The sequence below is a fragment of the Pseudomyrmex gracilis genome, unplaced genomic scaffold (assembly GCF_002006095.1).
Source record: "Pseudomyrmex gracilis isolate BER0280 unplaced genomic scaffold, ASM200609v1 scaffold_33, whole genome shotgun sequence".
Lineage (NCBI taxonomy): Eukaryota > Metazoa > Arthropoda > Insecta > Hymenoptera > Formicidae > Pseudomyrmex > Pseudomyrmex gracilis.
The window spans coordinates 140,556-166,948 of record NW_018020617.1 but is presented as its reverse complement, the minus strand read 5'-3'; the positions used below and the strand labels follow the sequence as shown (position 1 = coordinate 166,948).

Genomic DNA, 26,393 nt, shown 5'->3' with positions numbered 1-26,393 from the left:
AGATAAGAAGTTTTATAGAACGTTTTGTTATTAATATAATTTAATTTAGGAAATAGATTTTATTTTTTTGTAGATTGTTTTAACGTTGAAGATTTTTTCATGTCATTTATATCATGAGTATCATTATCAGCGATCTTTTCGAAAAAGAAAGTGACCCCACTTACCTGGGCATATCCTGTAGCTGCTTGGCTCGCTGCTTGTAGCGCGACAGGGCAAAGAGTAAGGCTAAAACCGGCCACAGGGTTGATCCTGCCGCCAATTCGCCCGGATTCACTGCACCCACGTCCGCCCCAAGAGCCCGGAGCGCTCCTACGCACAAACTCACGTTCTCGACCTGCAACACGTGAGGGAAGAATCTTGTTATTGATCAGTTTCCGATTTTGCAAACTATAATGGATTACTTTACTTCTTTTTGTAAAATTTCTTCAACTCTTTTTTTTTTAAATTATTTGCGGTGTGTCTTTTATTTACAGCAAAGTGTACGCGGTTAAAATAACGCGTATGTGTTTTTTAGTTTCTTATCACCATAGAACGCTACAGGCGACACGCGCGGCACCACTGATGTTACATGCATATCCGTGAACCATAACAAAATGTAATCTCAAAAGTTGCTGCTACAATAATCAAAAATACTGACCGACAACAATAAACATTGAGACGAGTCGAGAAAATTGATTCTGATTCTTAACGCGCACTTCATTATAATATATTACACGTATATCTCACCAACGAATCATATAACATAAAATATGTAATCGAAAAATTGTATACGAAAATTAAGGAAAAACAGTCACAGTTTCATCATGAAAAGAATTCATTGCAATTTTCTGATATTTCTCGACGACTATCTTAATACCAACGAGAATCTCAGTTTCACAATCAGGAATCGAACGGAGATATAGATGCGTGACATCTTGTACACGCAGTGGGAAGCGGGAGCAAAGCGGAAGGGTGTAGAATGTCTTCAAAGAGGTGGATACAAAGGCTCTGTGGCTGGCTTTCCACACATATTGCACCACGATGCGCACACAGCGCGAGAGCGAAACGTGACCGCCACGACCGTATAAGCTACCTTGCACACACGTGCCTAACCAGCCTCTCTCGTTTCCATTGTTCTTGGCTCCGGCTTTTACCTAGAAAACGAACCACGCCGAAGTACACTGTGCAGGGTGGCACACGAGAGCCGATGACTCACCCGGCCGTGGTCGCGTATGTATCACCTCACCCTGCATCCATTTGTGCGGCAAATTGTATTTATGAAAAACTGAAAAAAGTTTGCCTCACAGAGAATAAAGTAAAACCAGAGAGAAACGAACCTCAGCTGAGAGAGAAATTGCAAAAGTTCAATATTCTAGAATTGTGAGAACCAAAGTATCTTTAGAGAAAATTAAGTGATACAATATAATTGCAAATTAAAAAAAAAATTAAATTAATAACGCAAGAAAGTTTTTTACATTTTGATACATTTTCTATAGAAATCAAGAGATTTTTGAATTTAAAATTTAAAACTATCTAATTAAAAAACTTTTAAACACATTTTGTAATACGTGAAAATTAATACAAGAGATAAATATAAGAGATATATCGAATATAAGAGACAAATCGAATTTTTATATTAATATATAAATCACTAAACGAGAAAAAGCAAAAATAAATACGCGTGTATAATTAAATATTTTTCTCAGTGATTTATGTGTCTTGTGAATTTTTATAAGAAGGAGAGACACATAATTAAATATTTTCTCAGTGATTTATGTCTTACGTCCGTGAATTTTTAATATCACTTTTTTTTTTCCACGACACAACTCAATTGGAATGTTGGCCACGTCACTCGGGATTTAGATGTTTATTTTTTTTTTGACGACGAGCACAGGAATGGAACGTTGTATAATATCGAGATGCAAATCCTTATCACAATCCATTAGGTTTAGGAAAAAGAATATCCGTAGATGGAGTCACGCGGAGCGTGCCGCAAAAGGCCAAGCTCGCCGCACGCGGTTTCGAGTTATCTCGGCGAGATGACAGCCGTAAATGGCGACGGCACTTTTTAATGCATTTCGCTCGTGTCCTTGTCGGATGAGTCGTCGTCACATAGGAAGAAGCGTCACTGTTGGAAGAATCGCGTGTGCGCGAGCACAGCCTCAATCAATTTACAAGCGAGTTGCATTCCGTTTTACTTGATATTTTTATTATTTATTTCAATTAGACAATTTCGTAACAATATCATCATCACAGCAAGTAGAAGTACAGATTAATTAAATATTAAAAAATTTTTGTTTTTTAAATATAAATGTTTAAAAATATATATAATGTTTAAATTAAGTAGCAATTATGTAAATCAGTGCTAAAATAAACATTGTTTACATAGATAGATATACAAAAACAAAAATTCTGTGGTATTATTCTCGTTGTACATACACACGCTTTCATACAATAAAAGTCGAGAAATGTTTCTCATCGCGCCGCTCAAGTCTTAGAAAATGTAATTTACTAAAGAGCAACTTGCGGTTCATTAAATCGGTTAAATCGGAGTTATCTAGTTTGATTGTGTTTAACGCAAGTGCGCTTCGTATTCATGAGCAACAAGTATCTGTGAGGACAGTTCTTCTCGGATATATCCCACCTGGAGGGGCCTACAAGTCTACGGTCCCAGAATGGAAAGGAAGAAGGAAGGAAGAGAAAGAGAGAACTGCGAAGAAAGAGAGAGAGAGAGAGAGAAAAAAAAAATCCAGAGATGGCGAAAGATGTCCTCTTATGGTAGCATCTTTCTGCGGTTCGCAAAGAAGAAAACAAACAAGAGAAAAAGAGTGCTATCGTGTACAAGACCTCGGATTTTCTTTAATACATATCTCTTTCTCTTTCTCTCTTTCTCTATCTCTTTCTTTTTCTCTTTCTCTTGCTCTTCCTCTCTCTTTTACATCATAAAATTAAATGACAAAAATAACGCGTTACATACAGAATCATTAATTGGTTTCCTCGCAGCATAACTGCTTCGATTAATTAAACTCGCTAATTAATTAACGGGGAAGCATTTATGTAATTTCAAATATAACAGATCCCGAGAAAATGTCGTATTACGTAAGATTATGAATGTAATATAATTAGAACATGCATTTTTAATATCCGTAATTAAATTTCGCAATTAAACACGAATGGTTGCAAATAGCGGAATTCAGAGCAAATTCTCGCGTGAAAAAGAACGCAATTTCGCGCTCGCGCCCGAGAAACGGCGAAAGGGATTCCTGACGAGGCTAACCTGATTTTCTAAGCATCTCTCTGAAAGAGAGAGATGTCCGCACAATCATCCGGAAAACAGAAGCAGCTGATGGATAGACCTATGCTCGGTCTGGAATCTGTAATTAGTACTATCCTTCAATTTCGAAACGGCGAGACGAATTTCGTCTCTGGTCAGCGAATCTAATTGATTCTATTCGCCAAATCGATTTACTGTAATTCAAGGATTGCATGTGCGTGAATTAGACATTTTACACAATTATTTGTAATTTAGCGGGACACAAAAATTTATTTTCCTGATAAACATATTTTCCTGAATTAGTACATTATTAATTATTTAATGCACAATATCCTTTTGCTTTTTAAATTCAAAAGAGAAAACTGCAGGCGTGTAATTAAATAATTCGCGCTTTTTTAATTAAAAAATTTGTTTGATTCAATGGAATATTATAAGAGCCGCGACTTCGATGCGCGTGAATTGTTTGATTTGTAACGTCGTCGCAGCGGAATTTAATTAACGCCGCATTGTCATGTGATCCTTTTTGGCGGAGTTTTCGGAAATCCGAAAGTCGAGTCCACGGAGCTTTTATCCAAGACAAAGAAAGGGACTGGTGGTTGCGTCGAGCTCTGGAAGTGTGGCGGATCAATTCCGTGATTAGTACAGATTACCGTTTCGCCTTGCGGGCTTTAATTAAAACCATTGCCGGGAATGAGCCCCAATTTAGCTCGCGCCACGAATTTGTCGCCGAGGAAAATGATATTCGCGGCTAAAATTGCTCATGGGTCATTAATAAATCGTTGAATTTTGACGATATTAAACGGCCGGAACTTAATAACCGGCAAACTCAAAACATTCAATTATTTATAAACTGTAAATAAAAAAAAAAAACTTTGCTTATGTAAAAACTCTTTTCGAGAGTGTGAAAAAATATTTACAAAGATTTAAACGTCTAAAATCCAGAAACATTTTAAAATATAACTATTTAAAGATGTGCCATATATATAATTAACGAATCTCCGATGAACTTTCCAAGAGTCTTTAAATAGCGGGAGATCTAGAACTCTAAGGAATACCGGTTCTCTTTGAGAATTTATAGTGTATCAAGAGTCGCGAAACTTTCGGCACCGTTGAGGTTTAAGGGTTTACATACAAAAGTACTGAAGATTCACTTAAAGATTAATTTAGACGTCGAGATTTTAAGATCGAGAATTCCGAGAAAGATATCCGATTACGTACGAAGTCAAGGAAAGCCGTATATAATATCGAAAAATGCAAAGTGTCCCGTCGCGATTTTCAGTGTCACCCGGTGTAATTCGGTAGGACCCGAACAAGCTTAAACAACCGGCTTAATGGTCACAACGACCGGCGGAATTCGCAGAATGTATAACGGGAGCGTGATAATCTGCGGCGAAAAAAAAAAAAAACGGCTCGCAAGCTACTTTGCAAATGGTCTCGTAATAATAGGCCGTGAATCCTCGACGAGTTGTGCCGCGTTAATTCGCACGAATTAATCCCGTAACCACAAGAGGATTACTTCGAAAACCGCGCTAAATACCAACCTTTTTAATTCGTTTAAATTTTTAAAGATTATATTTTTGTAACTCGACTGATTTATTTATCAATTTTTTCATGAAGTTAAACGACTCTTTAAACACTTACTCTGCAAATCAGAGTCATTCGTGTCCGCCCAAAATCTACTTTGCGTTTATAACTTACAGACGAGAGAAGGAAGAGGGACCCGTTCTAAAAAAGAGTTGTATAAAAGAAGAACGGCCAAATTTCAGTACAAGATCTTCAGTACAACTTCGACAGCCACAGTGACAAAACGAAATTAAAAAAACCAAAAAATTAAAAATCAAAAATATTTAATAAAATGCAATAGCATAATTTTTTTTATAAAAGTTGCAACTTTTATCTTCAGTTTAAGCATTTTTTTCAATTTAGTCGATTTTTTGGAAAGTTACGATTGTTTAAACAAAACTACATTTCGAGTTACTACGTTTATATTAACAAATTATTTAAACAAATTAAGTTTTTCCAAAATATGTTGATTGAACTGTAAAGTAAAAGATTTAAAGATACTACATAAATTTTTTCAAACTTATTCTATAACTTTAACATAGAGAAAAATACTGTAAGACATAAACAATCCCGGTTTGCGGATAGGAAGTGCCAAAAAAACACGTTTGCAGTTTGAGGATTAAAATACTACGTGTTACGAAACTATTAATTTTTATCTACGCTATTTTGCGGTTTAGATGTGTTACAGAATTCTCAGGATTCGCGAAAATCCCGTGAAATTCTCACGAGAAGCCGCGAGACACTGAAATATTGAGATCCTTCGACCGCCGGAGAGAAATCTCCAAGTTTCGAAACTTCCGGATTCCGAAATCTTGAGAATTCTATCCGAGAGAGTTTAGATATTCCCGGGTTAATTAATTTTCTTCGAATATCTACCACGGTCCTGTTCAAGTGTTATAAAATCCCGATAACCTTGACACCTCAGGATACGGTAATTCAATAAGCGATCCTTTCTCTCCCCGTGATATATAGACGTCGCGGCGGCCAAAACATATAGAAATGATACCCCGCGATTCAGACTAGCGTAATAATAATAATCGCTCGAGGGTTCCCCGAGCCTTCTGGATCGGGTTGCGTTACAAACGGTATCAAACTCTCTCTCGCACGCTCTCGCGCACGTTATATATACTCCGCTCTCAAATCCAGACTTTACCTTGAGGCCTCGTTTCGAATCGGTGCAACGTATACGGTCAATAAAAGGGACAACAGTTGCGGCAAAAATCCATGTGTGCCGCAATGAAAATGACACTGCGCGCGCCGAGCGTACAATGAGCAACGATAGCAATCGCAGAAATTGCAATTCGCTTATTGCTGCAACGCTCCGCGGACTGCAACGTTGAGCACACGTGTCACCCGCCGACCTGGCCTTCGGCTTTTGGTCAACTACTTCTGCGCTTCGTCGTGACTGTGTGTGTATATTTCGCGTTCACGAGTGTAATTATACGTACATATAAATATGTTTATATAAAATATCACATACAACGTTATTTGTCAGAAATTAATAAAAACCGATGGCAAAAACTTCTTCAACAACACACTTTTTTTGTTTGTTTTTGTCGCATCTGTAGAGAAATATCTCCAAACACAATTAATTTAATTTTTCAAATGTTTTTTTAAACTGACGTTTTCCAAAAAATTACATTTGGAGTTTTAAGTTTTATTTATTTTTTTATCTATACGAGTAATATATAATACAATGCGCGTTTAATTACATAACGTATTTCTCTAGCTTTTAAAAGAACACGTTTCGAGAAAATGATCGCTAACGAGAAGAATCTCGAGCATAAATTATTTAAGTTTCTTCTTAAATATACATTCGTGCGGTCTCAATTCTTTGAAATTCCTCTCAAAGCTTGTTATCCTCTCGCGCATCTAAGATTCTCTCTCGATGTAAACTCTCATCTCGCATAGATATAAATATATGTTATATACCCGGCGTATACCTCTCGTATGCAAAAGTACGAGGCGGCTTGCTCGAGATTTGCAAAGATTACGTACGTGCCAAGGTTCACCACCGGGCATCATATGCCCGGTTCTCCATTTTCGGTACCGTTAGGACGCTACTCCTGTTGCGCGCCGTGCCCTTTATCTCAGGATCTTCCGCCGCAATTCGATCGGACGTGCGTTGGAATTCGCACGGGTGACTCGATCTCTTTCGACGAAAAACTAACTCACCGCGGCTCGCTAGAGAACTCGTTAAAACGAACATACGTCTAGAATTGTAATGACCTCACAGTTCAGGAAGGAAAAGACCCGAAGAGAGAACGAGGGAAGAGAAAAAGTAACGGCCCGATCGTACGGTAAAGAAACTAAATGCAGAGTTTTGCTCACGATTCGCGGAATATTATTTTGTTGAAATTCAGCGAAAAAAAAATTTATATTTTTAACATGTAAATTAATACACATAAAAAATTCAATTTGAATACTAAAATTCTAAAATTTATATAAGATGCTATCTTGCGTCACATGTACAGTAAAATTACCCATTAAATATTTTCCTATAAAATTTAAAAAATCCCATTGTAAAAAAAAAAAAAACATCTTGGCCAGAAGTCAAATCCAGATCTTCCGTGCACTGCGTGTGTGTTAATTTAACACATTAAAAATATATTTTGTATATGCAGCGTTTGGGGGTGTGAAGAGAGATCTCTTAAAATCTCCTTTAATTTTTTTGATTCATTTCAATTTATCATCCATTTGTATTTTTTCCAAAGCTGTTTAAAAAAGTAGAACAATAGCTTTAGGGCATTGTTCTTTAGGGCATCGTAAAAATGGGAATTTAACAATGGGAGTTAGTTTATTTCCACAATCGCGTTCGCGTTGCATAGCCGGCTTGATGAGCGCAGCAAACCTCAAAATGTATCATTAATTTTCGTGAAATTAACCAGGACCTGGCCGGGTCTCTCGACAAAAGCTCTGTCTCTCCCTTCCTCTCTCTCTCTCTCTCTCTCTCTCTCTCTCGTAACAACCTAATATCAACACAATCGCACACAATCACCGTGGAAACGGCAAATTCGCGTACGCGAAATGCCGCGAGTCAACGATTCCGCTAATTGCAGTCGCGCCCGAAGAGCATATGCGCAACGCGTGTGTGCAATGAATACGACGACGCGCGAGCCGGCGTAAATGTAGAGAATTGTTTGAAACGGCGGAATTCACGCTTCGCGTGAAAGAAACGGGGAAAATTAGAAAATCCTGCGTCCGGTGCGGCGCAGATACATCAATCGGAGAGATCGAAACGTCTATCTGTGTTTTTGAGCGGAATAATAGTTCGTTTGAAATACATATCGATGGGTTCGCGTTGTGCGAACACCGCGCGGAATGTTTGCAAGCGCGATGCTTCAACGTGAGCGGAATGCGTGCGCGGAATGATTTACGATATCGAATAGCTGAAATAGCTGTGCAATAGGAGAGAAGTGTCTTGTGTCATGTTTTCACGTTTTCTTTTTCTCTCTCGTGTGTTCGAAATTCTCTCTAATAAATCAAGTAAAAACCACACACGCTATAAAACGGAACTTTGTGTTTTTGTGTTTTTTTTTTATATAAATAAATAATTATACATTCTACTATTTCCATTTCCCATGTGCGTAAAAATATTGTAACCGCCGTATACAAAAGTCTAGAATAATATTATCTGACCTCAAGGTCGCGTCATAACAACTCACCGATAATTTTCCGCGGCAGCGGAAGTCGGCGGCAATTTGCCCTGCGAGAGATTGCGGCGAAACGCAGGTATGCGGTCGCGTCACAAATAATACCTATAAGAGCGCGAGAGACACACGCACGGCAGTAGCCGCGACGTATTGCGAGGACAACGATTACGATTGGTCGACGCGTATACCTTGCCACTTATGCAATTTGCTTTACATTCGTTTTAAGAGGCAATTTGACGGTACCGATTCTGCGCCCGTTTACCAACGTCAACCAACCCCGGACCGGACTCCTCAACTCGCTACACATGGCGATAATAATTTAATATAATGTTCTCGCAGTTGCGTCGTTTGATCTCCGTTTCGCTCACATAATTTGCTTATCTCTCTCTGCAGGAGGTTGTAGCTGTAACGTTCATTTCTTTCTTTCACATACATATGTCTCATCGGTTTTCCTCTACACAATTTCATTCTTTGCTCTGATTCATTAACCCTCAAACTGCAAACGTTTTTTTGACACCTTCTGTCAGCAAACCAGGGTCGCGCGTGCGCGTTTATGTCTCATTGTATTTTTGTCTATGTTAGAATTGTAGAAAAATTCTAAAAAAATTAAGTAGTATATTTAAACCTTTTACTTTACAGATCAATCAAAACAAATTTTAAAAAAATAATTTGTTTAAATAATTTGTAATTAATATAAACGTAGTAACTCGAAATGTAGTTTCGTTTAAACAATCGTAACTTTCCAAAAAAATCGTCCGAATTAAAAAAAAAGTGCTTAAATTGAAATGAAAGGTCGCAGCTTTCATAAAAAATTATGCTATTGCATTTTATTAAATATTTTTAACGTTTAATGTTTTTTTTAATTTTGTTTTATCACTGTGGCCGTCGAAGTTGTACCGGAGACCTGAAATTTGGCCGTTCTCCTCTTATACAACTTCTTTTTAGGACGGGGTCGAACTCCCCTCTCCCTTCCTTCTCGTTTGTAAGTTATAAACGTAAGTAGATTTTGCGAGGACACGAATGACTGTAATTTGCAGTTTAAAGGTTAATTTTATTATATATTTACATTCGACTATTATATAAAAAGAAATTGAATCTCTCGAGATAGAAATTTCCCACGCGAATTTAAATGTCGTTTGTCACCGCAAAAGACTTTTATGTTGTCGAAATGAGAAAATGCGCGTGTACGCGAGCCGAGTTCGCACAACAGCTCTGGCAAATGCGGCGAATGCAATCGTTTCGGGTGTCAAGAGGTTGAACTTAGTTAAGAGGAATCCGCCAGAGCATGTTGTCATCGTCGTAGCCGATTAACGGCCGCTTTATTAACTGCGCGCGCGAGTGTCGCAGTGTTGGTTTTGACTGACAACTCGGCCCGTTCAATTTTATGAGTTAATGAGCTCGTCGGCTAAACTCACTCGTCGCAAGCAAACGGCACACAGTCAACCTTCTGTGATTTCGGACGGGCCGTTATGTTGATTTCTCATCTAAATTCGATTAAGCAAATCCCGAAATTACGCAAATACTCGACAAAGAGGCTTTACAAGAGCGCAACACTTTAAATTATATAAAAGATAATTTTTTTTTGTTACAAAGAAAATTTCAGTAAAAATGTTTTATATTCATTTCAAGTCGATAAAAAAAAAAAAAAAACGGCTAAACTTCATAATTCGGTTTTCAAATTATACGTTGGATACTGGATACTTATATGCATACTGTGTTATTAGAGAATGTTCTATTTGAGGTTGAAATTTCCGGTAATAAAATCCACTTGATATTGCCTGCAATGTCCGGAAATCGATATCGATCCGGGTCTGTTGGTGGCGGCAGCGCGATTATAAACTCAAGTGCTCAAATAATCGTTCGCGGAGATGAAAGCAAACGCGCGACTGCATCGGATAATCGATAATTTTTCCATTCACAAAGAGACGAGATAGTTACGAGAGAGAGAGAGAGAGAGAGAGATGTAAGGCGGAATTGTGTGAATCTCTCTGTCTGGGGCACGTGCCACACGAGCACTTACGAAACGCTAAACTGAGAAAAGACAGAGAACACGCGCCCGCGGTGTATCTCGAGAGTATAGTGTTCCGGATTTGTTTTATGTCCCACGCGCAAGTTTGTAAACGATACAAACAGTTAAAACACAAACAAAAGATTTTCTCAAGTAATTGAAAAATTTAATTAATTAATTAATTCAAAAGTGTTTATACGTAACTTTGTTGCTATAACAGTGCTAATTATTTTTAAGTAATGTGTACTTGTGTGTACAGCAAATAAAAATTTATATAGAATATTTATGGAAATAAAATATAGAAAATAAATTTTCATACAGAAAAAAAATGTGTATAAATAAATATAAAAATTGAATTTTTATAAAGAAAAAAAAATTAGAAAAGAATCGCGCATAAAAAACATCAGTTTTACCTCAAGATGTAATGACAGCTCTGTCTGTCGTATCATCAAACACGGGAACAGAGAAACCGCGAGTTACATAACCACCGGCTTTTCAATGTCTCCTAATTAAGCAATTATTAGCATCGCACGTTCGCACGGCAGTTTTTTCACTACGACTGTTAAAAAAACAAAACTCGATCGATTTGTTTTGTCAATGTATCTCGCACGTTTCAAGAACACGAGAAATCGATCGATGCGGCATCCGCACCGCTGGACCACTCGTGGAACACTAAGCGATGAGAGACAGAGAGAGTACACGCGAACACGAGGTCGAGGTAAGCTACACCACAATTGGCCAAGCAAAGATCGTGGAGAACGGAGGATGAAGGAAGAAGGAGCGATTGCCCAGGTAGTGGGAGCGCCCGTGTGTTCCGAGTGTGTAGAAGTCATGAGAGTCCAGGTAATCCACGTGTCTCTCCGCCGGAGCGCGGTCGGTTCTTACGTGTATCGCGTTGCCTCGTCATCGACGCGTACCGGTTATTATCACTGACCGATGCAAGATCGAGAACAATGAAAAACGTTTAGAAGAACTCGATTTCGGTGTGTGACTATTCGAAAAAAACAGGCGGGTGAAAACGAACGGCCGCAACTGCTTCAAAAAATTCGGAAGGTCCGAAAAGAAGACAAGTCAATTACCTCCCGCGGTGAATCCATTCAAACCAAAACGAGAATCGAATCTCACATAAATTCCCACTTGGTCAATGAACAACGTAACGACCGACGGGAACTTCGCTAACTTTTGAAAGCGGGTCGATTTTGCGCTGACAAACGGCCGGAAGTCGCCATCGACGTGACGTATCCGGTTGTTGTAACTGTTTTTTTTTTTTTTTTGAATATACGCGTGAAATCTATCGCTTTCTTTCAAGCTTGCGTCAAACAAAGACACGCGCACAAGTTAAATGGACGTACGAAGAGTCACTTAAATATCAAACTCCCCAAAAAAAGCATTTTGAAAAAGTAATATTTTAATTTTACCACTAAGATCCGATCAATTTTGTTATTTACACGCGGAAAACAGAACGCAATTTTCTTGCTGCGCAAGAAATTGTAAGAAAACACACGTTTTGGCAATGTTGAGAAATGGAGGAGTCGAAAGACGAGAGATGCATCTCTCTCGATACGTAAGGGGAAAATTGCATTCCGTGTCGTTCGCGACGTCACGTCCGAGTTCACGCGCGGAAGATCAATTAAAGTGTACAGCGGGTGATTCGCGAACGTTGAAACAATTCTTTGTTTCCGATCGGAAAGTAGAAGAAGAAGAATGTGCCGGATCGGCAATTACAGATCACTCGAATGAACATGTCGGCCTTCTTTTCGATCTGTGTTTTTCCAACGGCGAGCGCGCCGATCCGCTGATTCTGCGATCGATACAAGGATACGGTTGTAAGCGCGTCAATTAAGAACGGATATTAAACGAATAACGCAACAGATTGCGTGACTCGAACATACTTTTTGCGCGAGAAATCTTACGTGGGAAAGTTAATGTATCGGCAGACACATTAGCGCAGAAATAGAAAACAATCGTGTGTTTTATAGATTCCGAGATATATAACGAGGATAAGCGAAATTCTCTTTCGGTTAAATCAAAGTGTGACAAAAAATTCAATTAAATTAACTATGAAAATTATAAATTGACTATAAAATATATGATTTTTTATTGCTTACATATATGTTTACCTTTAGAGAGATTAAAAAATTCAACTAAATTTTATTTAAAAATAATGCGGGAAATTTAAGTTTGAATCTTCTAGGCAAGATGTTTTTTTTGCATTGAGTTTTTTAAATAGAGACAAAATAAGGACAAAATTAATAATTTAAATATAAACAAAATATAATCTAATTAATTTGAGTTTCTATGTGTATCAAATTTAAATATTAAATAAAAAATATATATATTTTGCGCTTTCAAAATTCTTATTTCTTAAAAATGAAAAAACTATAGAATTATAGAAAAATATTTGTTCGAGTACAACTATTGTTCACGGTGACGGAGACGCGAGACTTTCGAAAGAAGTGCCGCCAAGGTTTTTACTCCAAGCGTAAGTTAAAAGAGGAACTCTTTTTTTTCTCCACAAAGCGCGGTCTTACCGGAAAACCGCGCCTCTATGTTTCCATGTTTTCTCACTATGTATATTCACGTACATATGTACTGACTCGTATCTGGGACACCTGTGTGACGTATATTTTCGTTTCTCTGTCATCGGACACGCGTATAACCGCTCCAACACCTGCCTGCGTTCCCCTAATCGCGTGTAAACAACTGGTATAATCGATTTCATGCGATCCATCGTCGCGCGCGCGTTTAAAGACCCGATACGCATTATCGACTCTTTGACACTTTTTTCTTTTTTTATCTCTTTTACGGATAAATTGCGTCATCAATCTATCAACATGGCAACTTGTTAAATACAAGCACGTTTCACATTTCGATGATGTCACACAATGAGAGACGTTATTAAGTTACCATTAGTCTTTCTAATTCATTTTTTTACTCAAATTTGTTCGAAAGCATTCGACAAAAAACATTTGGAGAAACATCCGGTATTATTTATAAATTATAGCGGTGTATATTCGTTAGACGTCCCGGCGTGTGTGATGCTTGACTAATATACACGAAATGACTCACTATCGAGAAAGGAAGAGCGAGAAAAAGAGAAAGAGAGAGAGAGAGAAAGAGAGAAGAGAAGAGAGAGCATACGTGTGTATGCGTGGTGGACTCTCCGCGAAATAGAAATAGATCGCGATGGACCAACGCTGGCCAAAGATGTCGCACCAGTTCCGGTTTAAACTCGAGTTTACGTAGCCGACTGTTCTTTAAAATCATCAAAACAAGATTGACGATCGAGAAATAGCGCAAAGAGGAAAATCAGCTTGATTCTTCGAAAAAGATTTAGATTAAATTTGGTTAAAAAACACATTTTCTTCTTCTAACGTTTATTAATAAACTCTTTGTAAGAGTCTCTTTTTTTTAAACATTCTCTTTTTTATTTCGAACTTCTCCGCTAATAAAAAAAAAAAAAAAACGATGTGATCGTGGAAAGAATGAATACGTTTAGGAACGAGCGAATGGACCGCATCTCCGTGCGCGCGCCATCCGTGTGAGCAATATACTACCACATGCCAACTTTTATGCAAGTATCATTTCCGGTTTACGTAGCAAAACACGAAGAACGCACGTTTTGCTCCGTACTCCATTGTACTTGCAGGAGTGCGTGCGAGTTGTAACCCCGACGAGTGTTGTAAGTCGCGTGCTGAGAGCGCGGAAGGAAAACACGTAATTCGAGTCAACTGTACTAGACTCTTTCACGATCGCCAAAAGCGCAAAATAATCCATAAAAAAAAAAATATGAAAAATTCAAACTCAAATATATTTAATTTTAATTTCTAATTCCACAAAAACTTGTTCAATAGTTTTTAACAGTTTTTCTATATACTGTATATCGAAATCTGTTTGGTCTATTGACGTGTGAAATTACAAAAAAGTTTTACGTTATGTTACGTTATAAAATTGCAGTGTGACAAAAAGATATATATTTTTTTTCCCGCTAGAAACTTTCGAAGGGAAGATTAACTCTAGTCAAGTTTATTTTTCTACTTTGATAAATTATCTTCACTTATCACTGCGAACCAGAGAAAAAGAAAAAGAAAGAGAGAGAGAGAGGGAGAGAGCCTATACACGTGGTGCGTGGCGCGTGTGTTCGCCTCGCTTTAATTATAGACCAGAGCCCTTCTCCTTTCCTTAGCGTCCACCCTCGACACCGCGAAATTGGAAAGGCGACGTCTACGAGGAGCCAACTATAGGATCGTTTCTGCCGCTTGCGCGATCGAGAGAAAGAACGAACTCGAAAGGAAAGACTTTCCAGAAGCTTTACGTCACTCGTTTTATTCATCTCGAGTGTATTCTGCGAACTAAATTTCATAGACTAATACGAAAGTACGTACTCTCTTAGCGAAGTAAACGCGACGGCGCGTTAAGAGGTGCGCGCGAAGTTTACTTGGCCTAGTTAGTTAACTATCAAGTCTTTATCGAGGAATCGAGGAATCGAAGAATGACGTAAACTCGTTCGAAATTTTCTCTCTCTCTCTCTCTCTCTCTCCCTCTCTCTCTCTCTTGCCGTCTAAATCAAATAAATTTATAATTTTTGCCGTCACATTTCTCTACTATTTTTTACACTTCATAATCGTAAATGTAAATTTCTCTCTTTTTTTTGTCGTATACGTCATAATTGTTTTATTATTTTTAATGTAAGTAAATAAAGTTTTTTATCTTTAATATTTGATGAAAAAAGAAAAATATTCAACAAATATATTAAAAAAAAAAGTACAATGAGCACTAATTCGTCACTTGGTTCGTTCTCTTATCTTTCTGAGAACTGCAAGAATCATCTTTGAATTGGAAAATAGAAAAAAGAATAGGAGAAAGCGAGAGGAGAAGAAAGCGTGTTTTATGGATTCCGACTGCATCTCGCGAGGAAAACAAGCCACGTCATATCCGGATTTGGATAGATCAAGGAGCGCACAAGTTACACTTCTCTCTCTCGTTTCTTTCTCTCTCTCTCTCTCTCTCTCTCTCTTGTGAACGTCTCTTTGTATCTCCAATTTACATAATCCTGAATGAACATGTGTGTGATCTTCTTTTTCAAAAGATACAAATTGAAAAACTGTCTGTGAAAATTGAATTTTATAGCGTTAGAAAAGAAATTTGTTCTAGACATTTTATAATTTTACCGGATGTTTTCCAACATCTTTTTACTGCAAACATTTTTTCACGTATGGTAAAACACATCGCGTAAAACACATCTCGATCTGATGACAAAAAAGTGCACTCACCATTTGTTGAGCGCTTTTCGGTTTCCGGTTTACGTCAATCACTTTCTGATTGGCTGCAACATAAAAAAAAAAAACAGAGGATCGTGGATCAATCGAAAGATATATACTCCTCTTTCAGTTAACCGACTAACGGACGGCACGAATTGCATATGGCGCGCGCGTGCAACACGTGACTGTCGTACTCTATGCACTAATGGACTTTACCGCCGATTTATGTGCGCGAGTGCACATTTATATGTATATAAGTTATGGATAACTGTCCAACGCCATAAGCGATTTGGTTACTGTTAGGTGAATTACAGATTTATTTTTTTGTGACCTATTAATGGCTTGCGAGTTTAAAAAACTTGAAATCCAATATTTGCAATTGATTTAATTCGCACAAACAAAATCTAGAAATATTTTCGATAACACGTTATCAATCTTTATGCTCTTTTTTCCCGAGTTTATATGAAATTTATATGCTTTCTAAAGAAAGAAAATAAATAAAAATTGTTACTCACTGACAGCCTCTACCAGATCGGCTAAGAGAACGCCGTCACAGAGGTCAGCCTGAAGATCGGTCACTCTTCTCTTGCAGCCACCTCGTTCCAGGTAATAATTCGCCCAATCTGTGTAGATCTGTAAAACGACAAGCGTGACCATTTAAATTCTCTATTCTCTCTCATTAAAAGTCAATCGCAATAAAGTTTTATATAAAAAAACTTGTAAATCACATTTAAAAAAACATTTTATGTATATGTAGGTTTTTTGCAGTAAAGAAAAGCTGTACGAGCCAATATGCAAGATGTTGGTGTATGTAATTTATTTTGTTGATGTTCGAAACGTTTCGATCCTCAAATAAGATCTTCTTCAGTGTCGCACACTACGTTAATTATTAAATTAAAAATAATAAAAATTTTGAGGTTTTTTGTTATACAAATTACAAGTTTAAGATGTTATTAAATTGTTCTAATAAATCGATTGCAAATATTATTTAATTATGTGTAAAAAATCGCGTCTCTTTGATTGAACGAAAAATCTCCGTTGCGCACAAAATTTTTCCTTGTGCGCCGTTTGATTATATCGTAAATTCTGATTATCGCGGGAATATACATACATACATACTATACTCGCGTGATGCGCGACAGGTGCTCGCCACCGTCGGACAAAATTGGATGCTGCAGCTGACCGCGAAGCTCGCTAGATTTTTTCCCCCCCGTTATTTTCTCTTCCGAGACGAAAACAATACGATGCGCGACGCACTCTCGCGCGCATATTCACATTCTCTCCGGTACACGGCGGAGTATCATACGTCACGTAGATGCTGTCTCTCCCGCCGAACGCAAGGGCAAACACTTACGTTTATTAACACGAGACTACACTCTCTTTCATTTTCTCTTTCTCTCTTCCTTTCTCCGTCTCTTTTTCATCTGATATTTTATTGCGCCGCAGGTGCATGACTTCCACAGCTTTATCACTCGCGTGTTTTTTTTTTTACTATCTGTTTGTTGAATATTCGAACGCGTCGGAAGAGTAAATATAACGTGTGAATTATAATTTATCGAACAAAATCGAAAGATTATAGATCATTTCAGATATATTTATATATGACGTTTTTTGCGCATAATTAACCCTTCGTGGGCAGACCTCAAAAATGACTTACGAGTTAGTCAGACCAGGTAGTAGTTTCGAAGATACAAGAATTTAGAAAAAAAAAAATTAATTTTTCTAGAAACGCCGCAATTTTTCTGAGTGAGTCTTGAGCGAGACCCACGTCTGACTACGAAGAGTTACAAAATTTATTCATTTCTGTACAAAAAAAGCCCGAGAGAACGTGTTTACTCAAACAATAATAAGTCTCAATCAGAATTAAGGCGCTTCGATCCAAGCAATTTTTACGTTTTATAAAATGTTTTTTTATACGTTCGTGTCAATATAAGAGAGAAATATCAGCGATATAAATCACTGGAAACTTGAATTGTCCTGAGCGCGTTTACCGCGCTGGCGACGAGCCAGGGTTTTCAGCGCAACGAGCGAGAACTCGGTTCTCGAGAGTCCCCGAAGAGGAGGCGGGCGCGCATTCGCTTACCAACATCATCGCCGGGCGACGGAAAGCACCAAGGGAAGACAAACGTGGTCGTTGGTCGTCGTCGTCGTCGTCGTCGTCGTCGTCGTCTCGTGCGCGACGAGAGAAAGGGAGGAGTAGGAGGAGGAGGAGGAGGACAGGAGTCAGAGTAGAAAGCAAGGAGAGGAGAAAGAGAGAGAGAGAGAGTTAGTCATCGCGTACTATTTTTGAGCGTGCAAAGAGACGAGCGGAGCGAAGAGAGACGCGCGGAAGCCCCGCTTCATGATTTCAGGTCGCCATTATTACGGGGTCGCCGCTTCGCCGAATCTTTTCTCGTTTTCCCAACGGAATCGCGGGGGCTTTCCCCGGGATATTTCAAGAGAGAAATAAAGGAAGTGCGCTCTAAGTGGAGCAAGATCGAGCGTGGATAGTAGAGTGATTTCGCTCGGATATATTGGCGTACGTTTCTTCCATTTGCGAGATATAAATTCGTAATCAAACTACTTACTTATATAACTGCACACAATTACGTGAAACATTTACTTTTTATCTTCAACAAAATTGTCACGATGTCATTTTTATATTTGATAAAAATTTATTTTCGTCCTTTTCTTTATATCTTCTTCTTTTTTTTTCAAAAGTAACAGAGAGGAGATATAATAGAGACAAACGTTTGTGTGTGTGAAAAACGTAGAAGCGTTGTCGCGCCGGGGAAGTTCAAGCGTTTCCGAGCAAAAAGTGGAAAGAGAGCGGTGTTACCTGTACGACATTACGCGTGGAATCGGCCTTGATGTCGTCGACGGAACCGCGCACGGATCTCGGCGCCCGGATGCACGCCATGACGCCGCCGGTGGCCGTCAGGACGTCCCAGCCGTCATTCGATTATCCCCTACGGCGCACTGGTGCCGTGCACTTTGCACCCGGTCGCTGCGCGATAATACATGGTCGCGGTCGCACCGAGTTCTCGAGAGAGAACTTGATATTTCGAGAGACCGTTGGTAACCTCACTCATAATCCACCGTTCTTCTATCGAGAAACACTTCATTTCACTCAAAGCGTTTTGTACGGATCGACTTTTACGTATTTTTTTTTTTTTTTGTTTTTTTTTTACCACGAACACATTTTTTTTTTTTTGTTCTCTTTCTCCTTCTCTTCAGATCTGACTTCCTAGTGCACGCGATTCCTCGTTCTCACAATTTCCTTTCAACCGTTCGAAGGGGAGAAAAAAAGAGAGAAAGAGAAGAGGTAAAAAGACGAGGAGAAAGAAAACTCGCGTTCAATTGTTCAATTCGAGTCGAGTCCGGAGCGAATCTCGCGAATGACAGGATGGGATGCGTCGCGTGGCGACGGCGCGTCGCAAGATGATGACGAGAACGCGCGTGAAGTAGTCTCGACGCCGCGACGCACCAGACGTAACTGAATACGCGAGCGACGCGGCGCACGTTTCTCTAATCGTAGGTATATACACACACACACTCTCTCTCTCTCTCTCTTACTCTTTCGCGCGCGTCTTCTCCTTCTCCTTATCGCCTCCCTCCAACGCATCATCATCATCTTCACTCTCCTTCTTCATCCCTCTTTCTTTCACCTCATCTTTTTTTTCCCCGTTCTCTCTCTCTCTCTCTCTCTCTCTCTCTCTCTTTCGCCCCGTCTTTTTTATCCGCGCGCGCGAGAGTGCTTTCCACGTCGGAATATCAACAAGTCCCTCGCATCCTCGTGTCGGAAGCGATGCAAATGCGATTTTACAAATTTGGATCATTTGCGCGCAAAGCAAGCTCGCGAGACAAAAACTATATACTGCAGACTTTAAGGAGCTAACCGTAAAAAAAAAAAATTGTATCTGTTCTTTGCATTGCGTCTTTCTCTCTTTTTTTTTTTTTTTTAATCTGCTGGAGATGAGAACAAACGGAGTTTTGGTTTCGGAAAAATGTGGACAAGTGTAACACATCTTCATCTTTCCGTGTGTGTTAATTAATCTCGTAATTATATGCGAGCTTCGATATAGAAGGCACGCAACTCGCGTGTCCCGAGAAATCAAGGGCCAAGGATGACGATGACGCACGCGCGATCAGGAAGTGTGACACATCTCAAGATCGCTATTTTAAGGCGGTACGACGAACGTGATGAGGAAAGCGCGCTGTCAAGGAATCTCGGAACTATGTAGCAACGTTCGACGTTTCTCTATGAGAAACCTTCTCGTCGAGAGATTTTTCGATAATCCGATTCCGTTATTTGCTTCTCTCGCGTTATTAATTCTCTCGAGATTGCACGATACTAATTGTGTGACTAAATATATATATATATATATTCATCGCGTGAATGTAATTAGTAATCTTTTGTCATTAACCGTGACGAGACCTCAATGATGAAATTCGCGCGGCGTAAACCAACTTTGAGAATATCGTACGGAGCATTAGGAGAGGGAACGAAAGACAAGACGCGAAAGACAGGAAGGAAGAGCTAATAAAAATTGCTAGACGCGTTTGACGATGTTCCAAGAAGACAATATCTTTTCTCCGCGGGCGAAAATAACGCGCGCGAGGGATGAAAATAGAGAACGAGATATGGTTCGACGACGGCGTTTGCGACCGACCGAAGGGAGAAAAGAGTAGCGGCGACGGCGGAGACGGCGGCAACGTTTACCTCGAAATAGAGCACGATGAGCAAAGCGAGCGGGGGCATCGTCGTTTGCGCGGGCGTTGTCGTTCGAATTAACGAATTAACGGAATCAAGCAGACGGCCGTAAATTCATCAGCAACCGATCCGAGAGATCGCGTTTCCCGGTTCTTACAGCGCGGCTATTATTACGCTTTAATCGTATCTCGTGTACAATTTCTCTCGAAAGGCGTCAGTTCAACTCAATCGAGTTTGCAAACAAAATCATCAGTTTATATGTGGTTGCTGTCTTTTTGTGTTATGTTTGAATTTTGTTCGAAATAAAAGTCCAGATCGTAAAAGTCCATCACAATGGTATTGATTTATAAAATTAAAAATTGAATTAACTTCTCAATTTTGTTAGAACGTTTTGATCATTTATTCTGATCATCTTCAGTCATCTGTATATATAACAATAAATAAAAAATACATTTTTAGTGTAAATAAATATAAATAAAAAATACATAATAAATGAAAAGTTCCTTTAATCGAAACGTCTGATTATTTTTTTAAATAAAACCACAATTTCATACATTCTTGTATATTGGTACCCCTCGTATTAGTCTTTTTTTTTTATCTATTGTTGACATCATTTTCATAGACCGTTTTACTTATTTGCAAGAAAATAAAAAACAAAAATTCTTAAAATTATTGTTCAATTTTTTTCAATTAATAGATTATCATTAGAATATTTTGCGTTAGGCTCTTTATATAGCTGGTGTTTTTTTGTGTCTTTATTTTAGTTTGCCAAACTCTTTGAGTCTTTTTTAAACCTTATCTTTGAAGTAAAAAAAGATCGATCGTAAGTTTTTATACGTATAATAACATCGCACGATTATACACGAAGATGCCGTGGGCAGAATCCCGTAGAGACGGAAAATGCGCGTCTGGCTGATTAAATTTCGATGTACAGTACGTGTTAGGTAGTTCGATCATGCAATGATCACAATAACTCTTTAGATCCTCGTCTCTCTTCTGACTTCAATGTTATCTCGAGTAATGGAAGACTGTCATGTGAAATCGCGATGGCATCGTAACGTTGATAAGAGTTGAGAGACCTGTGTATATAAGCGCTCTGATCGATATTCGACTTGGCGCCGATTATCGCGCACGGTCGCTTCGCGCCGCGACTAGACGCGCGCGCGTTAAAAGGCAGTGCCACGACCGGCATTACAATTAATGATGCTGCTCGTATGTCAGCTGCGCGGAATAGCAATCGATCCGCGCGCACCTGCCCGGAATGCTCATGTCCTCCGATATGTGTGTGCTCGTCGTCCTGTTGTGCTTGCTTTTAGTTTGTTCGTTCGTTCGCTAAAAAACAACGGAATTCCCTCGACCTTGCGAGCATTTCCAACCCGGCTGTTCGTGCGCATCGAATTTTTTCTCTTTTACTTTAGAACATATAGCAGAATAGAACAGAACAAGTTCTTTTTCTGCGCCCTAATATCTTGCGAGCTAAAAAAAGTTTAAAGTTTGTTTTTGAATATTCCCAAAGTATATTGTATTGAAAAGTAATTCTACTAATTACCATTGAACTAAAGCTTTTATATACACACAGGGGTCTGTTTTATTTATACAATATTGCGAATGCAAACTTTCTGAAATAAAAACATGCGCACAAATGTAATTTCCCTGTTTTGCGTCCGCACGAAAGAACGAGAGTCTCTTAGAACGTAATTCGCGAATCAAAAGCAATCCATTCCCGTCAAAACTTCGACAATTAATTCCTGACAGCTTAACGGTCATTTTTCCGACGCGGAGATTTTGCATTCCGAAATTCGAGAGAGAGAAAGAGAGAGAGAGAGAGAGAGGAAAAGAGAGGGGACAGTCAAAGAACAATAATTGTCCTTTGACGCGGGGAGAACGGTGGCGGCGTTCGCAAAAAGGGTGCATGAAATTGAATATTGCGGCGGATCCCTCTCGGCAACGCCGAGAGAGAGAGAGTTCAGGAGCCGGAAACGAAATCGTTAAAGGACAATAATTAATTCGCTAACGTCCGACGGCTGTCTGACGGCTCGTTGGTCGCGTAATTCTGCTCTTTCTTTTTCTTTTTTGCGCAATAATGCAACCGGAAAGATGATGTGCGGTAATCGGGGAAGGAGAAAAAAGAAAGAAATGAGAGACAAAAATGTCAAAAATCTCTTGTTTTTTCCGAGTAGAAGAAAGTGATAGATGATTTTTCGTTGGCACAACAATTTCGCGAGCGGGAACACGTCATATACGAAGAGAAAGAGAGGCGAGAAAGGGTCCGAGCTTTGTCGTACGATTACAGCACGCGAGATACAACGCTCGTCGTCTCTCGATGGGCATTCCCAACCTACGGATCGGCCCGATGGAATTAGGTTTGCCTTAGCCAAACGATATCGAAACATGCCAGGCTTCGAAACTACGACGGGGTGAGAGAAGAGAGAAAATCGAGATCGAATGGGAAATCATTTTGAGCGCGTAATCCAACAAGCCAGTCAGAATAATCCTCTTAATTTAGTAGAGTCTCTTCCGAGAGAGAGAGAGAGAGAGAGAGAGAGAGAGAGAGAGAGAGAGAATGAGACAGAAAAATGGAGAAAAGAGTGTAATATATCATTGTAAAAGCTGCTAAAATTGCAATACTGAATCATAATTAACCTATTACAATTATGTATTGTGTGTGTGTGTACATAATTTTATTGAGTTAAATTTCTAATTTTTTTGGTAATAATAATTGATAGACATTGTAAAATACTTAGAAAAAAGAGAATACAAAATAATAGTAAAACAACAAATTAGTGTGTAATAAAGGTCGCTTTTGAACAAAAATAGATTAAAGAATAAAAATTTATTTATTAGGCAAAATTAAAGACACAGTACGCACATAAAAGCGAAACGCTTCGATCTCTTACACAAAAGAGTCTTTTTCAGAGTCGCAAAGGAAGATAACAATAACATAACTAAAATTGTGTAAAACATCTCTTTCTCATCTTTCACGTCAAGTCCGTATTTCAGTTTATGTTACTATTATCTTATTTTATCACGACGGTGTCTTAAATTCTTTATTATATTATTATTATTATTATTTTGCGACTGAAGAAGGCTATTGTGAGAGTGAAACGTTTTATTTTTACGTGTATATTATATCTTTAATTTTAAAATATATAATAATTTTAAAATAATAATAATAATTACTTCTTTACACTTTTGTAGACGATAAAATATCCAGGTAACGCTACGGGTGTACCAAAAAAAAAAAAAAAATATTTGCACACAATAAAGATTTCTAGAAATAAAAACATTTGCGTAAAAGTTAATCAACGGATTAGTTGCTGTCACACGATGCATGAGAATAGCGTTAATGTATGCGAGCGAGAGATGCGCTAATGCGAGATCCCTTTACTTTTTCGCCGGTCATTGCCCGGACGCAATTCCCTCTTTCGCGCCGCTCGTTATAAACGAGTCGTGTGCCGAGTCGGCCGCACGACACCCTCTTTTTTTTCCTGCGTTTTCCACCCTCTTTTGCTCCGGGGAGATGCACGGTGACTGTGCACTTAATTGCGCAGCGAAAATCTTTTGCGGCTACTTTCCCGATTGGGGAAGTGTGACTCCATTAATTCCACGTATTTCCGAAATATTGTTAAACATACAATTAGTATTGTGAACATTTGATATTATTATTGTCACATAAGATGTGAGAAATTTTATAATTTTAGACACACAAGTGTATTTGTGCGTGCGTGCGTGTGTTTGGGATGAAATATAGAAGTTTCGTTCGATCGCGGTGCAAGACGGTTGAGAACCTCTATAACCGAGTTATCGTCCGCCCCCTCCGCCCTCACAAAGAGCCAGAAGGAGGATGCGCGTGAACCCTCTTTCCTCAGGAGGGTACGCGTCCTGCAACAAGCGTGTCCCGTGTTCTCACACTCTCTCTCGGGGAAGCCCCGTTGTCGTCATGACTACCGAACTCCCGCGAGAACCAAGTTATTTTTACGCGATCCGCCGTTATACTTTCGCGAGTACACTAATAAGATCTGATTAGCGTTCTTTTCATCTCGTCCGCAGAGTCAAGAAACGTCAAAACATATATATGTTCAAATTGCTCATTCGCGAGCAGACAAGACGCGGCAATACTGAAATCAAAGTACGCACGTGGAGCAATTTTGATAAGTATCCGAAACGACGACGCGTAGATAGCGACAGTGTCGCGCACATTGACTTTCGTCTTTGACAAGTTTCATATTTCGAAAGAACAAAATGTCAAACGTTGACTCTCCATTATCGCATATCATGGTATTTGTGCGACAGCTCATCGCTAGGCGCTATCGATGATTTTCACACTTCGACTGTTGCAACGGTGAAAATTTACGAGTCGAGAGCTTCGAATTGCCGCCCCATCCGTCTTAATCGTCAAATATGATTCCGCGCGATTTTCGTTTATTTTCGAATCTGAAAACATGACTGGGTGAACACTTTCGAGCAACAATGAAGTCATCGATGCCGGCTATAGTTTGGCGAGCTGTCGCGATAAAATGAGTCGATATTTGACACTTTTTTTCTGAAGGATAAAATTTGTCAACAGCAATGTGAGATACTGCTGTATTTACACGTTGTTTCGGACATTTATCAATCGCACCGTGTGTAATAAAAACACGACGATCGTGTGAGAGAGAAAACGTAATAATAAAGCACAATAGACCTTAAACGCATCGTCACAGTAATCCAATATACGTACGAGCGTATTGTATACAAACGTTATTAAAGTCCTCCTGACGGAATAATCACCTCCGACAATCCGTGTAACAAAAATACCAAAAATTTCACACATATCTTTTCTCTCTCTCTTTCTTTCTCCTTCGTCTCTTCGTTTGGTCGCTGTGTGTGTGTTAGCTTTGTTTTTCTTTCTCCTTCCTCTCGTCGTTTCTCCTCGGCTTCCACTTCGGGAGGACGTTCGCACAACTCATTTTTTCGTAGCTCCGCGTCCGCCGCCGGCGCCACGTGGGTTATGTTTTATGAATGAGCGTGCCCACACCTACGCGCCATTACGGCGCGCGTGCACGTGCAACACGCACTCGCGAGAAAACGAGCTAAATTTACCTGCGCGCCAGTCGCGATGCAACCGGGGCCCAACCCTGCCATTGTGTGTCCGCCTCGTGTGGGCATCTCTCGCATACGCTAACTAGCCCACACGAGAGAGGTTGGGACATACAACCCGACGGGTCCCCGACTACGCGTTATAGATCTCCGAGAAACTCACGGATTCACACGTGTGCGCAACACACTTTCGCCAATGGGTTTGTTCCGAGCGCGCGCGACGAAGAGATAATCATTTCTCTTTCCTTTAAGGGGGCAGTTACGCACCTTTTGACACGCATTTCGCCCGACAGCGCGGAAACATATGTGTGTTAGTATTTTCCACGCCGTTTCGCGCGTACGACGCACGTACATACGTCTCTGATCGAGCAAGCAAAGGTTTCAAAGACACATTGTTTAGTTTTTTTTTTTAATAATTGGAATGTTTTTTTCTCGCTCCCTCTTTGAACGAAATCTGTACGGCAGACGCGTGTCGGTTCGCAGAACGCGCATCATGAATTCAGGCCCTGTCACGTCCAAATTGCTATAATTCTTTCGACTCACGTATATAAGCGCGCCAACTCGATCTCTCCGAAACGCTCTAACGAGCTCCGACGTTTGCTTAGGGGTCGCGCTTCTGATTCGGCAGCGGTCCTTCTTCGACAGAGAGTATCCCTTCGTTCCAAAAAGCCGGAAGACAGGATTTCCGTTTATTTCAATGACGTTTACTTGTTACATATATATATATATATATGTCTGCTCTTTGTTTCTCATATAGGTATAAAGAAAAGTCATTTCGAGAGCATCATATGTATTCTTATCTTCTTTATTTGTTGTTTACTTAATTTCAAAATTTCTGTGCGTAGTTTCACATAATTACTTATAGAATTAATTCTTCGTGAAC

General features: G+C 39.3%; 1 protein-coding gene across 3 annotated transcripts in view; it reads right to left on the bottom strand.

Annotated features, from left to right (window-relative positions):
• LOC109852705 (protein sickie) overlaps positions 1-26,393 on the bottom strand; it is a 191,813-nt gene that overhangs the window by 78,014 nt on the left and 87,406 nt on the right. The window contains exons 1-4 of one of the 3 annotated variants that reach the window (XM_020424120.1): positions 18,557-18,637; positions 16,254-16,371; positions 15,751-15,803; positions 165-334 (exon numbers count right to left, since the gene is read on the bottom strand). In XM_020424120.1, coding sequence (XP_020279709.1) covers positions 165-334; positions 15,751-15,803; positions 16,254-16,371; positions 18,557-18,637 — 422 coding nt within the window. Of the gene's footprint in view, positions 1-164; positions 335-10,890; positions 11,071-15,750; positions 15,804-16,253; positions 16,372-18,556; positions 18,638-26,393 lie in introns of those variants that run through there. The other 2 variants (XM_020424121.1, XM_020424123.1) reach the window with 2 other exon arrangements.